This window comes from Xiphophorus couchianus, chromosome 7 (genome assembly GCF_001444195.1).
Source record: "Xiphophorus couchianus chromosome 7, X_couchianus-1.0, whole genome shotgun sequence".
Taxonomy (NCBI): domain Eukaryota; kingdom Metazoa; phylum Chordata; class Actinopteri; order Cyprinodontiformes; family Poeciliidae; genus Xiphophorus; species Xiphophorus couchianus.
Genome location: NC_040234.1, coordinates 10,277,027 through 10,293,375, shown reverse-complemented (window position 1 = coordinate 10,293,375; position 16,349 = coordinate 10,277,027). Strand labels below are relative to the sequence as shown.

Below are 16,349 nucleotides of genomic sequence, written 5' to 3'. Positions count from 1 at the left end.
TATAACCTTGTATGCCAATTCATACCACAGTGAGCCAATTAGAGACTTCTCTTGGACTTTTGTCAGTTATGCCACATCCTGGAGGCATAGTCGATGTTCCTTTATCTTTAAGCTTGCCTACTTTGAATATCTCTAGGATCATCAACATTTAGAGTCTTTGTTGTCCGTTTGTGTCATTTTGTCAATGCAATAATTTTCCCTTAAACCTTTCAGATAATTCTCACGACTAAGCCAGATTTCTAAAACAGGCATCTTGATTGGCAGCATCAGGTATGTCTGAGACTACACCCTGATTTGTCCTTAGAAGAAATCTATTCAGAGGGTTGAATCATTTGATGGGTATATAGTAATAAGAGCTAAAAATAAAACCTGCCTCTTGCAGTTTTTTTTTTCTTTTTACAACCACAACATTTTTGGAGTTTTTATATTAAACCTAATTTAATGTGGGAGCTAATTTTAGTAGAAACTATATGTAAACTTGAAGATAAACAGAATAATAAAGACACAGTCCATGGATGAACTAAGGACACACAAAAAAGTGCTTATTAAATTTGCCCTTTATTTGACAAACTCATAATTAAACAAAAATGTAGGCACCGTTCACCCGCAAGTTCAGACTAGATGTTTGTTATCTTTGTTACAGTCAGTCATCTTTGTTAAAGAGGTTCATAACGCATTAATTCAAGAAACATCATCATCCGTTAAGTGTTTTGAGAGAATGAAATTAAAGCATTTTAAAATGTGTCTGCACCAATCATCTCCATGATGTGATTGAAGTAATTGTCAAAAATAAACCCAAACACGATAAAATAAACAGTGAATAAGTGCAGTTAAATGTTCACCCAAAAAAGAGCCTCAAACAAACAGATTAAGCAAAACTATAATCCAAGGCAGCGATGCAGATTTCTGATCCCTGGTATTTTTTTAGTTTAAGATTTACTAGCTATAACATTGTGAGAAAAAAACAACAACAACTGTGTTTTATAATATATTCAGCACTTCAGAATGTTTGGCAGTAATGTTTTCTTTGCTTTCTGGGGTCGAAAAAAAAAACACAAAAGAAAAAAGAGCTTTCTCAGAACGAGTCTTTGGACAGAGCGATGATGGTGAAACGGACTTCCTGAGGGTCGCGAGCCATGAAAACCTTACAAACTTCTACAGCGTCCTGGAACACACAAGCAGAACCATTTACTGCCACAGATTTAAGGGAAACTCTCACTATCCAGCATTATAAATAAATAACTAAAAGTAATAATAAAAACTAAAAGTGAACTTTATATGTAATTGGGTTTAGCAATATCTTACCTCAAGGAGCGTATCTTCTGTAGTTTTTCCATGGACAATAGGGAAAGGCTTCCCTCCATCTATGTATGAAATTAATTGTTGCTTTAAACCTTTTAATTATCACCATGGCTGCAGATATGTGTATACATTTCGGGAAGTGGATATTTTCTTATTTCTTCGGTTGTTTCAGTAAACACCAGTCTTACTTGAATACCACGTATGCTTATCTTTTCTATAGAGGTGAACCAATTGCAGTTTTGTAGGTGATCGTCAATCTTTAACAATTCTGATCTGCCGATTCCGATTTTGGCTGATACAGATTTTTGTTTGCCTACTAAATATAGCAACAAAGTTGCTGAGTTGTAAACAGTATGGTGACTATTGTTAACCATGCACCTACAGACGTGACCTGGTGGGCAGGTCTGTCTGCCAGCCCCCTCTCACAACATAACAGAAAGGAACAGTGGCTGATTTTCAGATCCTTTTCAGAGACAAAGAAGATTGTTTTGGGAGATCAACCGATGTCCCAAAATGACAGAAAATCAGAGCCGATTTATCGGTGCAGCCCTACTTGTGAAACGTCATATTTGTTCCCTACAGAACAAGGAGGTTAAGGATTATTGCATAAAAGCTCTTAGGGGCTCTGGTCTACTTAAAAGTTACGAACTGAAGCATCAGTTTTACTGTATCAAACTTTGGCTCCATGATTTTACGGGATTCTTTTGCCCAACTAAACAAATGAACTCAAATTAACAGTCAGACCTTTCTAAATATTTCACCGAGAGACTTTGTAAGCTTGAAAGAAACATGACTTTATTGTAAGTTGTAAGTTTATTAAAACTTACAACTTATTGTAAGTTTTAATACAAACTTACAATAAGTTTGTATTAAACTTATTGTAAGTTTAATACAAACTTACAATAAACTTACAGTAAAGTTTGTACATGCAAGTACCTGTGTAGGGCGCTGTAGTGTGACAAACTGCAATGAAAATGTATGACATGCTGCTGCATTTAGGGGTTTGGGGGGTGAACTCACCTAGTTCGTATAACTGTCCTCCGATGTTCACAAAAGCTACAAAATGCAGATTGACTTTTTCATCTAAACTCGGGGCCTATGTCAGACAAGAAATTAATTCGTTGAGGTTAATTTGTGTATATGCATGTCAAATTCAGTGCAAATTACTGTTACAAATGAACTTAAAGTTACTCCAAACCTCAGTTTGTCCCTCCTGTGCGCTAGATTCATGTGTGACACGTATGCTCTGGAGGAAACAATTGAACAAAAAAACTACTTCAGTCATTTGACTTTTCTCCTTTACAGTCCCTTCAGGTTTGTTTCCAAAATTAATGTCCATCCATGCTCTCTTCAGCTTCGTCCTACCTCGTCTTTTTCCAGAAACGTGGCCCTTTCCTGTGGGGTCATTTTTGCCGTTTGTTCAAGGAACTTCTTAAGGGGAGAGTCGGCCTCTGTGAAGAAGGAGCAAAATAGAAACGGAACAGGATTACTCACTTTTAAATACAAGATTAGATTTAAACTATACTGCTTATTACTATGGTCAAGGTTCCTAAACATTTATGGAAAAATTCCAGATTTTTACAGATGCAACTTTCCGAAGTTCTCAATCTTTAAGTTAAATTAATAAAAGCAAGAGAGAGAAAATACTAAAGACAATGACCAAAAAAATAAAAAATAGAAACAGTAAGAAAGGAGGAGAGGAAAGAGGAGGAGGTAAGGGTTGATGGAAGGAAGGACAGGAATTGAACAAATAGTGGGCACAAAGAAGGGAGGACAAAAGATCCAAGTATGTATCTTTGTATGAAGAATGGAAGCCCATAAGTACACAAGGAAGAAAGACAGGACACATGGAGCGAAGGAAAAAATAAAGCATATGGCATTTCTTTTATAATTTTCTCTTATTGTTTGATTTAATCAGGGCAACATGAAGATTAGGCAAAACTGTTTTTAATGTTCAGTTTTCTGTATTGAATCAGCTGTCAGTTTAACTGTTTTATTTCTGACTACCGTACAATGGAAATATTCTCTTTTTTTTCCAACGGAACATTTTTATATTCACACAAATGGTGTTAAATACTGAAATGCTTACTATTACCATTACATATTTTTACAGAATGTTTATTATTGTGCAAATCTTGTTGTTATACCACAAAGGTTTCTTTCACCTTACAGCTATGCACCACTTCATGTTCATCTAAACTCTCCGCTAAATACACTAAGGTTTGCCGTTGTAGTGCAACAAAATGTGAGCAGATCCAGGTGAATTGCCTGCTTTTTGTTCAGTTCTACTTTTCACTCCAATGTGATTCACATGTAGTTAAAACTCACCAAACTGCAGGTGTGCCTGGTTGTTAGCCACTGCGTGAATTAATCCGATTGTTCCACAGGCGTTCCCAATAGTTTGCTTGATAAAGTATATGTCAGGGGAGACTCCATGCCCCTGGCCTTTCAGTCTCTCCTCCTCTTCTTGCTTAAACGCCTCATACTGGACACAAGAAAAAAAAAAAGCAGCAGAGAGACAAGAAATATATAAACGATCATCAATATTTCTGGTCAACATTCATTAATGGCACATAAACTATAGACACCTAAAAATCAAAAGCGTCTATGTGTTTGCTAACTGGATAAATATGTCATACCTTCTCTGTTACAGGGAAGAGGAGCAGCACTGCACACACTGGTCTTGGTACCAAGTTCAGAAGCTCTGGTTCCAACCCGTAAACGTCCCCAAACTGCCAAGATGGCTTCATGCCCAAACAGCTGACAAACTAGATACAGAGTAAATTAGCATGCACAATAAGATACACTGACATAATCTGGTTGAAAATACCAAACCCACTCCCCCTCCCTCCAAAAAGTATATTTCTGGGCTTGCAGACATATATTAAGGTTGTGGAACCAGAAAGGCTTTTTACAGTTAATTTATTTAAACATGTTTTCCTAAGTTTGGACATCCACTGCTGTATTTTTTTTAACCGCATTACCAGCGATTTTAAAAAAAATTGTTTTATGACAACAATACTGTAAATGTAGCATCATTGTGGCGTGGGCCTTGCACATTTAAACACTATTTGCAACCCTTTATTTTAAGCACTACCGTTAAATAGAACCAAAAAGAGCTTACCTTGGTCATGACCTGCAAAAAAAAAAAATAATAATAATAAAAGAGAGAAAGAGAAATTGGTGAATAAATATGATTTATTAGCAGAGCCCCTACACCGGTCTCAGCTTTTGTTCTTACAGCTAGCCAGCACAGTAGCTAGTGCTCACACGCTTTAGAATGAATGGCTTGAATAAAACCTTGTAACTGTGAAAATACCCGATGGGGTACATACTTCTGGATTGGACTCCAGAGGCAGCCAGCGTGGAGAGTCCATTTTATGTGTAGTTTGATGATATGCTGCTGCTAACTGCGAGCTGAGTCTGATTTAGAAAGACCTGTTTGACAGCTGCGAGTCGCTTCCGTGTCTAATCCGTGCACATTGACCCGGAGGCGAGTCACCGGGGTGGATCGATTGTTTTAGCTCACAACAAACACGTTATTTAAGAAGATTCCGAATTTTATGTTCTTTATATTAATATAGTTGGATTTCTACTGACATTTAATGGCTACTATTCCAGTAAAATTAAAGATATTTTTGTTTAACACCCCCTTTCTGAACCTTACGGTGGATCATTCCAGAATTTGGGCGTTGCTCGCTTGTAGAGATGCCTCGGTTTTATGCCTTATTTTTCATAAATTATTCAAGTTAATTAGTCACGATTGTTTTTAACATTGTACATGGAAAAAAAATTATATAGTTTATTGGATGTCTTTTCGTGTGTGGCTCATACCCATTCGCTACCAGACGGGGGCGCTAAGGATTAGCTCAAGTGTCGTGTAGAAGCTTTGAGTAGTAGAGGCAGCATCGTACGTCAACGCTGCCGCCATATTGAACGTGGCAGCTTTAATGCTTTAAAGACCAATCGCGGCCTTCAGCCCGTCTGCATTGTTGTGTCTTGCGTCTCTCTTCTTCCTCTGCTCAAAACTCTATACGTTTTATATAATTCTTATGTCAGAAGAGTTTGTTGGCCAGTCAGAGCTTCTTGTTGAATGAGATAGTTGCAGGAAACATACAGGTTATGTCAATACCTGCCGTCTCTTGAAGGGCTGACTTCAGACACAGTCTCCACAAATTCTTGAATGAGATTTGCTTCTTGGTTCCCTGAAGTCTTTCTTTAGCACTAAGCCTTGTTTTTCAATGACTGCTTGTTGAGCAGCTGTACCAGGCCCCCATCCCAGATCTGTGGATCTAGGACATTTTTTGTATTCTAAACCTTTTTTTGTTAGTCTTATGCAATTCTCTGATAAATTGAATATTTTATTTTCAATAGCTGTAAGTCATAATAAAAAGAATGAACAGAAAACTGTCTGAGTTTCACTTTTTGAATTGAGTAGTTAAATAGCCTTTCAATTATATTCTAATTTACTGGGCAGCCCCATGGTTGAAGTGAAACCAAAAGTTTATATTTGTTTTCGTCGAGAAACAGAGTAATAACATTTTCAGTGAAGTATTGCGGATTTTCCTGTGTCGTAGTACTCCCGTGCAGCAGATGGCGCGGTGCAGTTTTTAATGTAGTTAAACATACAAGAAGAATCATCAGGGAAGCAGCAGTGTGCATTTTGCTATGTTTTCAGTACCTCATTGAAAACAAACACAGAAAGGTTTAGACTTTAAAAAGCTTCTTAATTTAAACCGTGCATTTTACTGTGAAACAACGATGCCAGCGGCAGAGGAATCACACGGTGAGTTTTACTACTGAGATAAATAGAAACAGTGACAGACTTGTAGGATCTCGGTTGTAATGTTTCAGAATAAAATGACAGGAGCTATTTTTTCCCGACTGAATAGAAACACTCACTTGGATCTCAACTTTGATTTCAGCCATACATCGATACAAAACAATGGGGATATAGATACACTAGAACACTTCCATTTATTTACAAGACAGAAAACTGACACAGTTTATGTTATTTACTCTAAGCTTTTCCTTGTTTCATTCTTTTGCATTATGTTAATATAGCGCCTGTCAACAACAAATGTCTTGTCAAAGTACTTTACAAGACAAAAAGTTAAAAAATGTACCCAATTATATAGAAATGTATAAATAAATTTATCCATTATAAGCCAGTCATATAGACAGATTCTGTTGCAGTTCAGTCAAATTCAATTTGGCTTATGATGTTAAGTGGGTAAGTGTTACTTCTAAGGAAGCCACCAGATTGCATCAAGTCCTGCTATAAACTGGATCTTTAGGCACTTTTGTAGTAGCAGGTTGTTACTAAAACACAATTTGTTTCAATTTGATAAGAACCATCTATGAAAAATAAACAAGATGACCCAATTTGAAATGCAATGAAAGTTCTCTCGAATCGTGCTGCTCATGGTGGCAGTATGTTCGAGTGCTTCTTGATACATTAGTTCTGATTTGTTCTTTTTGTGGACTTTTGTTCATATCCTCTGCTCATTTGAAGTACAATTTGTACAACATGCAGTCATGGTTAAGCACAAGAACAAGACAAAATAAAAAGCAGCCAAATTTAAAAAGTGATCAATTTAAAAGATTGCAAGAATTTCTGACACTTGAAGCAATGGGAAAAGATGGTAAGTTATGTCATAATTAATGCAGTTGTCCTTATGTGGAGCTGTTCTTTTGTAATTTCAGGCATCAGCAGAGCTGTAGACAAAATCTGCAGCTTGCCTCCATATGTGTTAACCGAAACAGTAAGTAATATGAAACATCTTATTAAGTTAATTTCTGGGTGTGAAGGGAAACGGCACACTTGTAATTTCTTCATCGTATCGTTGACGTCTACTGGCACACATGCAACTTCTCAAATGCGGCGAGTAAAAGCGAGGAGACTCTAACATGTCTGGTATGATTTGCTGCATAATGTGTCTGCCTTGATAACAGTAGGATGTAAACAGAGTTGAGTAATATTGATTTTTTTTTTTATGTCAGCCGCCTTCTGCACAAACCACTCAGGATGTGGTTTTGGAACGGTTAAACTGCAAATCTTTTAATCTTCACAGTCTCAGCACATTCTGACATATCTTCAAGGCCAAACCAGTGGAGTAGATTCAGCTGAAATTGATCTTGTGAGTCAAGATTTCTTTCTTTCTTTTTCCCCCCAAACAACCTCTAAACTGTCTTCCCCAGTTGTTTCTTGATTTTCTTTAAATGTTTATCATCTGTACAGAGACTTCAGAGGGCCGGGGTAACAATTGATCATGAAGCTGTCCAGGGTATTACCAGATTTCTTCTGTTGACATTCAGGTAGTATTATTCGTGTTTTTTTTTCCTCACTGGATGCAGAGTGCTAATTTTGTCTTTATTTAGCAAATCAAAATGTCAAATCATACACAGAGGAGCACATCAGTCTGCTATCAGATGAAACAACAGGTGTTTATATCTCCAGGTCAGCTGGAAAGAACAACTTCTCTGCAGACGAACTTGTGTCCAAACTGGAGGAAAGCAGCAGCAAATGGTCCAAAGCTTCTCTTCAGATCTTGCACACGTTGTGGAGTGAACATGGTGCCTCGGTCCGTGCTCAGCAGGAAGTACAGTCCATGCTGAGCATCGGTCAGGTACGCACAAACTTAGGAGCATTTCCATCTAAAGAACTGCTTACATTTGGTCACAGTCCAAAAACAAACTCCAGTCTTTCTTATTGTGATTCTATGTACTAAATATGTATAAACGATGCATTTCAAATCACAGACCCATTCAGTAATTTAGAATATTATTGCACAGCCCATTTGTTTTAGGAACTTTATCATAAATCAAACATATAGATTAATTACACAGAGATGGATGTTTGAGGTAATATTTTTGTAAAACTACCTTTGGTTCTTCTCACGTTTTGTCAAAAAAAAACAAAACATTTTTCTTCTCTCTTTCATAAACACCACGTTTGTGAGTGTGTATCTAACAGTTGTGTCCACAAATTGTTCCACCCAAGCTGTAGATCTTTGCAGCTCCCTCACGTATAGCAAGGGTCTCTTGGGTGCTTCTCTGATTATTCCAGACCTTGCCTGGCGTGTCAGTGAAGTTGAACAACCATGTATCACTTCTTCCATTTTCAGAATCACGCACTTCTTTGTCTGTCATGTAAAACCCCAAATAAAACAAACAGAACTTTATGGTTTAATGTGACAATTTGAGATCAAGCTTAAGCTTAAAAGGGTATGAATACATATCCAAATGTGTCCTGATAATCAGTATAGATTTAATTTGTGTGTACGCTGTAGCTTGTGGACATGCAGTGGAAGCTGGGGATGGCGGTGAGTTCAGACACATGCCGGTCTCTAAACTCCCCATACGTGTCTCTGCTGCTGAAGATCGTCGAGCCCTCTGGACAGATCTGCCAGAGGGCTTTCGAGATGACCATTCCACAGTTCCAGGTTGGTGTTAGTCGACATTGACTTTGATCTATATTAATTCTAACTGAATTATTCAGACACTGATTTTCTTCTTTTTTTGCTTTTGCCTCTTAAGAATTTTCACAAGCAGTTCAAGGAGATGGCAGCGATTATGGAGACTGTATGATGGCGAGAAAGCCAAAGTGTGCAGTTAGTACCAGTTTATGTAAAAGTGAAAGAAGGAACAGCTTGACATCTTTGTTTTGTTTCTTTTCTTTTTCTTGCCAGGTGTCTTAAAATGTCGACATGGCTTACTGTAAATGTCAGCTCTCAGCTTGTCTCTTTCTGCAGGTTGTATAAGCTCTTGCGTGATGCATTTGAAGCCCTTTAAGATAAGAACAGCTGAAAAAGGCAGTTTTTAGGGTTATGTAATTTATCCTATTGCTTCTTTTGCAAAACACTGAGTGGTTTGCTTAGTTTTGCAACATCTGTTATGTGTCCATAATGTGACTGGTTTATGACTAATATATTTTTATTTGTGCACTCTGGCCATAAATATCAATTTGTGTATTTCTATTAAAGTTAAATGACTGTTGCATCATTTTATGTATGCTTTTTCTGTCAGTTTTGATGCCTTCATTGAAATTCTCTGTGTAACCCATTATGCACTTTACAAATAATAAAGTGGTTGTTCCATTTATTATGCATTTGTATTTAAAAATACATTTAATGGTCCTTGTTAAATGTGGGTACCACATAGTATTTTTAAAAACCTAATATTTGTAGTTTTTAAAATAATTTGTTGTGTGCCTAAGCATTCAGAACAGAGAAGTTGCCCTGAATCACTGCATTGGGGAAGTTGGTATGTTTAATGTTTAATTTAATGTTTGGACTTGTGAAATATTGTGATCCATAAAAATGAGTAAGAAATTACAAAAGTTAAAAAAAATATTTTAACCAAAGCAGACGGAAAATAACGACTCGGCATATTAAATCTGAATCAGAAACGTGCAGGTTTGTCAATTTTAGACGGACTTTTCTTTTTTTAAATATTCCAATAACAAAGCCAAACAAAAGAGCTAATTTGGAGAGAAATAAATTAGAAGCTTTCGTATTCGGATTTCAGATTTTCTATTTCTCTACTTTGTTTCATATAAGACTTTTAAAGGTCTTTAAAAGTCGAAAAAAGTCCAAATGTATTCAGTATCGACGTCATCACACCACAAGTCACGTGACCTAAGTCGCCATTTTGGATATCCATTGGATACCTTTTTCTGTTGTTTAACAACACGCGCTGGAAGATAAAGAACAAGTCTTAGGAAGACGAAATGGCTTGCTGTGTCGCTGTCGGCTGCTGTAATCGATCAGACAGAAAAGACTTGTCATTTTACCGCTTTCCTAAAGACCCAGAGAGGAGGACTTTATGGGTGCAAGCAGTGTGCCGCCGAAACTGGAATCCCACCGACTACTCCAGAATATGCAGTAAACATTTCATCTCGGGTAGATATACCAGTCTACGTGTATATTTTTATCATACTGCTGGATTGATTTAGTTAACTCGCTGGCTTATAATTTTATCTATACGTTGCTTTCACTAACCGTCTGGGTTACGGGTGTTGTGTCGAGTCTGGTTCCACCGTCTAGTTACCTCCTCAGCAGCTCTGCACTGCTCTCACGCCATGGCGCCTCTGCACCGCGTTTTGTGCTCAGGGCCGATAACCTCACGTTGTACACTGTGTTCACTATGGTATCTGTAGGAATATTTTAACAAATGTTCTTGCCGTCAAATGTCAATACAATATTGTACAGTACTTCTTGAGTTATTGATCAGTTTTACGTTCAAAACTCACACCTAATATCTTCTGTTACACATTTTAAAATGTTATGTTTAAAATATTATTATACTAAAGTTTCTGCAGGTTTTTTATTAATAGCATCTAAAGCACCTGTTTTAATTATGACACACTTCTGCAGCAGCATCCTTAAGTATTCAAGTTAATTATTAATAATGTAATAGTTTGATAATAAAGTCCTATTTGTCTTTTGATCTACCTTGATTAACATTAGTCCATTTATGTTGTGATCAGAGGTATGGGATCAGATTATTTTATATCAATTTTATATTTGATCTAAAATATTTTTATATTTTAGATATGGAGGCCATATCTTGCCTCCAAGAAATGGCCAAAGCATAAAGACAATTTTGTCTTTATATCAAAATAGTCTATATATGCACCAAAGAGATAAGTAATTTCTCAGCCAAATCAAAAAGTAGGTCAAGATGTAGATTTCACTTTCAGTTTGAAGCATTCACCAACCCAAGTTGAGGGACTCAGCTGTCAGACAGCATAATATAGCATGAGATTAGGTAATATTTAGTCATCGCTGTTACATGAATCGACTTTGTTTAGCACTAACTCTTTGTTGATGCTAAAATATGTCAGTGACACACTTACAGCAGACAGTAAAACATGTTCAATAAAATAACGGGAGCACGATGCATTCGGTTATCAAATTGTGTATGCTGGAGAGACAAATATGTGGGAATGTGATGCAGGGGCTTTACTTTCTTATAGCACTTTATCTTTCTATGCAATTAAATTGAAACACAGATACGGGAATAGTATGACAGGAGTATAACTCTCTTTCATCTGACAGCTCAAAGAGATGTAGACAGAGAAAAACCAAGAATTTTAGAAAAAAAAATACTAAGAAAAAACTATTGTAAGTTGTAAAGTAACACACTCCCAAACTTTGCAATGTAACTTCCCCAAACTGTTGATTTTTCCTCCAATTGGGGTTAAGAGAAAGACCTTGTTAAACGTTTAAGCAATGGTTTCATTTTTTACCATTTACATGATTTAACTTAGCGACTCACATAAAACTGTGGTGTTTTTATAATTTACTAAAACCAATGCCTCCAAGAAATAGCCAATAATCTTATTTTATAGCAATCTGAAAAAAAAACCTCGCTGAGATGTTTAAAAACGTAAGCATTTTGGAGTTTGCCCAGTATGGATAATTCAGTGTATTTGCTTGAATGCACCCCAGACTTAATACATCATTGTAAATGTGTAGAACCACAACTAGTGGGTAAACATGTCGAACCAGGGAAACCCGGTTCGACACAACATATGAAAAATTGGAATCTAGTAGATTCTTAAGGTTTGTGTCCTGACAATCCTGATTAGTGGTATTTTAACTGAATGAGTAAATTGGACGTTACTTTTGATTGTGTCCACAAATGCTTAATTTCTGCCATCACTTCCAGGGCAAAAAAGCAACAACCCTCTGTCTCCGGATTATGTACCCTCTCTTTTTGCGCATACCCCAACCGCTGAAAGGAGAGTCATAAAAAGAGAAGCAAGCTACAGCGAGGAACCTACGAAGAAGAGTCGCACCAAATCTAATCAGGTACGGGAAATGCATCAAATAAAAAAGTTTGATTTTAAATCGTCGCCATAAGTTATGAAAATGTCTAAATGCTGGCGTTGCATTTCAGACTGAAATAATAAGTGCTGCAACTGCACTGCTGGATCTTTCTGGGACTGGACCAAACAGTGGGACAGTGGATGACAATGGGGAAGACGTTGACCTGTACAACGAAGAGGTTTGTCAAGCAGATCTGCCTGGGGAAGAGGAAGAAGAAACGGGTGTGGAAGCTCAGACTGACCTGAGCGGTGCAGATGTCGACACTTTGACATCCGCAGTTCAAAAGTTGACTTCAGAAAAACAACTGCTGACTGATCAGCTAAAGATCATGGACCTCTCTGAGGAATCGTTTAAAGATAATGATGAAAAAACAAAGGTTTACACAGGTTTACCGACATTTGTCTCATTTATGACCATCATGGATTTGATCATGCCTTGTTTACGGAAACCAAACTCGGCCTTATCGCCATTTCACAAATGCTTATTGACATTAATGAAGCTAAGACTTAATGTCAGTATGCTATACCTATCATATGTTTTCAGAGTTCACTACAGCACAGTTGCAAAAACATTTTCTGACGTGATCACCTTTTTAAATATCAAATTAGTTCCTTCTACTGTATTTTGGCCAGAAAGAGATCAAATAAAAAGTACAATGCCCCAACTTTTTAAAGCTACATATCCTGATTGCGTTTCGATACTGGACTGTTTTGAGGTATTAACTGAAGGACCTTCATACCTTGAAACCAAAACCATAAACAGTTCACATTATAAAAGTCACAATACAATGAAGTATTTAATTTCAGTAACGCCACAAGGTTTCATTAATTTTATATCCAAAGGATGGGCTGGCCGTACGTCCGATCGGCTGGTAACGGAGAGCTGTGGCTACCTGAACAATCTTGCTCCAGGAGATGCTGTTCTTGCAAACAAAGGGTTTAATATTGAAGATATTGTTGCACTACGTGGTGCGAGGTTGATAGTTCCTGTCATCACAAAAGGTGTCAAACAGCTGCCGCATGGGGAAATCACAGAAGGTAAAAAACTTTTATCAGTTAGAATAAATATGGACCGAGCTCTGGGCAACCTAATGCAAAAATACCCAATTTTACGGAGCACCTTTCCTATCAAGTTCTTACTCACGGATCAAGCGGTAAAGATGTCAACGCTTGATAAAATTATGAGAGTCACTTGTGGCCTCTGCAATATATGTAACTCTGTGAGGCCGTGTAATTAGATTGACCCCAGAAACTCCTCCACTTTGTAGGTTTTCCAAGCTGGTACTTGGCAAAGGATACTTTAGGTATGTTACATCTCAATGATCCCTGCATCACAGTGATGTGAACATACCTGTCAAGTTCTGGGCTTGAGAAAACGGGAAATGTCGCCGTCCGAGACTAATTATGTAGACTGACATAACAGCGTATTATTATTTACGGGAAAATAATAATACGGGAGCACGGCAGGAAAGGGCGATAAAAACGCCAGTTTCTCGGCCAAATCGGGAGACTTGACAGGTGTGGATGTGAACATATTCATACATTTTTGAATTTTTTCACATTTGAATCAAGCTGGAACCACAAATATTAATTTATGTCACCGTTTTTTTTTGTTGTTTTTTTCTTTCCTTTGTACTGAGGCGACAGTGGGTCAGGAGGTAGGAGTTTGGTTGCAACCGATAGGATGCATGTTCAAATCCCTGCTCCATTTGTGTCAGCCATTTTCTGTAGCTACAACGAAGCTCACCACCATCAGTGAGTGACTGGATGTTGTGTAAAGTGTTTTGTGGTCTTCTGGATTAGATAAAGTGCTATATAATTATGTGTCATTTACCATTCAGTCTTTGGGGCTTGCACTGTGCTCAGGTCACAGCCAATAGAGATGGGACATCTTAAGCAGCTGGTCGTTGTGGGAACAGATCTCCTGCTCATGCTGCTCTTCACATCATAGAATAATATCATTTTTCTCCCTTGTTTTCTGCTTTACTCTCTTTCTCACCATTCCAGGTTTATTTAGGTCTATTCCTGATTGAGGCTCATATTTTAAAAACTTGTGCCTGTTTTATCCTGCACCTTGTTAATGAACAAGGCACAGTTTCATCTGTTTTTCTTTTCAGGGTTTCTTACAGCAAATGCCTCACTCTGCTTGAAAGCAAACATAGTCACTGTTTTTATCAGCTGGATCATCCATATTTGCCAAACTTGGACAATTTGCTCCTCATTTAGGAATCAGAGTCAGCTCTATTGGCCAGGATTGTGTGCAGACACAAGTAATTTGTACATTTTGAAGGATATATTGTATTCCACTGAGGCCTGAACAATTTAGCAATAAAAAACATAATGTCTGTTTACTTTGACTTTATTAATGTAGGTTTGGAGCTTGGGTACTGTATTAAAAATGTAGAATTTTCCCATTTTTTTCATGTATGTAAATAAACACTATTTTTAACATTCTTTTGTTTTCTTTTTTTTTAACTGTTACAGGCCTATTCCTCTATCGGTGGATCATCTTAATTGAGCACTCTTCCATAAATATAAATCAATTTGTATTTGATCTCGGATTCATTGCTTTGAGAAGTTAAACTTTTTGTTGTCTTAGCTGAAATTGAAAAAAAATAAATAATTTTACCTATTGCTCAGTGTTGGGTTCTATTTTTAAATCATATTTAGGTTTCGGAGCCGTATTTAATCAGAGTAGTAAGGTCTCCCAAACAATTGGACATTCAAAGCTCAGTAGTGACAGCGTTTGAGTGCGGGCCCCTAATCTATGCAGCTAAAACAGCGCTTGATCATTTTTAACTGAGTGATGTAAAGCAACTGTTCCTCTCTGAACTTTGCTCTAGTTTAGCTTTGACTGTTCAAAGCTTGGTAGTCGGCAGTATTTTTTTTATTTTACAGATAAAAGTTTAATTTTATATGTGAATGTGTGTGCTGGATATTATTGCCAGCTCAGAAATGTGTAGACTTGAGCAGAATGCCTCTTCTGTTTTAATAAATTAGTATTTTAAATTTGTATTAAAATTCTAAAAAGGTAACCTTATTATTTCTTCTAGACGTCAATAAAATGCAAGCCAAGATTTTTAGTTGTTTGGGTGCTTGATAAGTGATAGCCAAGATACATAGGAGAGCTCTGTGTGGGGGGTGTCTAGTGTGCAGGGCCCTACTAGCTGACTGGTGAGGTTATATATGGCAAAGGGATAGGTGGAGTTCTAGGAATTATGTAGTCTGGCAGATAGGAACCTCCTGCTACGTAAAGCAGCTATGTAATACTATGATTCAGCAGGGGTAGCTTGCAAACAGTAAACCTATAGTTTACAAGCTCATACTCAATACTCATAGGCCTTAAACAAGGCTTTCATTAAAAACTATCCTCAGGAATTACAACCAACGGGAGCCCAGAGGAGCTGTGCCACAGAGGCTGCAAACATTCCTCATATTGCCATGGGAAACACTTTCAATTTAACAGCTTCTGTTTTGTTGGAGAAAAGGCGGAGCTCTGTCCTGTCATTTGGTACTATGGCAAGGTGTTTTATAATTTAACACCAAAAAGTTTCAACTTTCTAAAATGTTAAAAAATCAAGACATTACGTAAATTTTCTCGTTTATGTGTTTTGTAGCGTTTGGCTACAAGACTGTTGAATTATGACATTAATTATTGGTATTATATGATTTTATTTTTGAAATCTAAAACTTCATTTAAATATTGTATAGATATGTCATTAAGGACATCCTGTCGTAAGCAACTAAACAGCATTTTCAGAGTATTTTCATGTATTCGGAATGATAACAAGAAGCAGTTTATTTCAGAATACAAAAAGTCAATACAAATGTGTTGGCTGCCACATCAGAATAGGTTGGACTCATCGACCACAAGGAGAAGACCAAAATGCTTAAGATCACTCTAATAACAACCTATGGAGGAGGCACAGTCTTTCGTCTAGCTGGACAGCATCATGGACCAGCAAGGTGGAACCGGTGCAGATGTTAAGGGAAGGGCTGGCAAATCAGGAGTGACATTCATCCAGCATACAAACATCTGGGCATTGTTATGGATTCTGTTTTTTTTTATCTCTCTTATCCGCTTACACGCATAATGTGTGACTGCCGCCCCCGCCAGTCATACGTAAACAGACTGAAACTGATTAGACTAGACTTTAGGGAGAGTACCGATTGCAGAGAATTATGAAAGCTAAACTCGCACTACAATCTTTGC

General features: G+C 37.2%; 3 protein-coding genes across 3 annotated transcripts; 2 read left to right on the top strand and 1 right to left on the bottom strand.

Moving 5' to 3' along the window:
* Positions 1-539: 539 nt before the first annotated feature.
* Positions 540-4,787, bottom strand: uchl3 (ubiquitin carboxyl-terminal esterase L3 (ubiquitin thiolesterase)). Its single transcript, XM_028023264.1, has 9 exons — positions 4,638-4,787; positions 4,427-4,438; positions 3,942-4,070; positions 3,631-3,787; positions 2,668-2,753; positions 2,501-2,548; positions 2,323-2,398; positions 1,306-1,364; positions 540-1,165 (listed from the first exon to the last, which is right to left on the bottom strand). Exons 1-9 carry the CDS (start codon positions 4,677-4,679, stop codon positions 1,076-1,078), a joined length of 699 nt encoding a protein of 232 aa, XP_027879065.1. The 5' UTR covers positions 4,680-4,787; the 3' UTR covers positions 540-1,075.
* A 1,133-nt stretch (positions 4,788-5,920) lies between these two features.
* commd6 (COMM domain containing 6) lies at positions 5,921-9,405 on the top strand. Its single transcript, XM_028023265.1, has 7 exons — positions 5,921-6,088; positions 7,009-7,067; positions 7,377-7,442; positions 7,544-7,620; positions 7,763-7,931; positions 8,595-8,747; positions 8,842-9,405. The coding sequence occupies exons 1-7, from the start codon at positions 6,064-6,066 to the stop codon at positions 8,890-8,892; spliced, it is 600 nt and encodes a 199-aa protein (XP_027879066.1). The 5' UTR covers positions 5,921-6,063; the 3' UTR covers positions 8,893-9,405.
* Positions 9,406-9,941: 536 nt separating this feature from the next.
* Positions 9,942-14,771, top strand: LOC114148192 (uncharacterized). Its single transcript, XM_028023263.1, has 3 exons — positions 9,942-10,205; positions 11,977-12,119; positions 12,208-14,771. Exons 1-3 carry the CDS (start codon positions 10,034-10,036, stop codon positions 13,372-13,374), a joined length of 1,482 nt encoding a protein of 493 aa, XP_027879064.1. The 5' UTR covers positions 9,942-10,033; the 3' UTR covers positions 13,375-14,771.
* Positions 14,772-16,349: the final 1,578 nt, after the last annotated feature.

Coding starts and splice junctions, on each gene's coding strand:
- commd6 (XM_028023265.1), top strand. CDS start 6,064: ATGCCAGCGGCAGAGGAATCACACG. Junction 7,443..7,543: donor ATTCAGCTGAAATTGATCTT/GTGAGTCAAGAT, acceptor TCATCTGTACAG/AGACTTCAGAGGGCCGGGGT. Junction 8,748..8,841: donor TGACCATTCCACAGTTCCAG/GTTGGTGTTAGT, acceptor TTGCCTCTTAAG/AATTTTCACAAGCAGTTCAA.
- LOC114148192 (XM_028023263.1), top strand. CDS start 10,034: ATGGCTTGCTGTGTCGCTGTCGGCTGCTGTAATCGATCAGACAGAAAA. Junction 10,206..11,976: donor CAGTAAACATTTCATCTCGG/GTAGATATACCA, acceptor CATCACTTCCAG/GGCAAAAAAGCAACAACCCT. Junction 12,120..12,207: donor GTCGCACCAAATCTAATCAG/GTACGGGAAATG, acceptor GTTGCATTTCAG/ACTGAAATAATAAGTGCTGC.
- uchl3 (XM_028023264.1), bottom strand. CDS start 4,679: ATGGACTCTCCACGCTGGCTGCCTCTGGAGTCCAATCCAGAA. Junction 3,788..3,941: donor TCTTCCCTGTAACAGAGAAG/GTATGACATATT, acceptor TCTTGTGTCCAG/TATGAGGCGTTTAAGCAAGA. Junction 1,166..1,305: donor CAGAAGATACGCTCCTTGAG/GTAAGATATTGC, acceptor TGTGTGTTCCAG/GACGCTGTAGAAGTTTGTAA.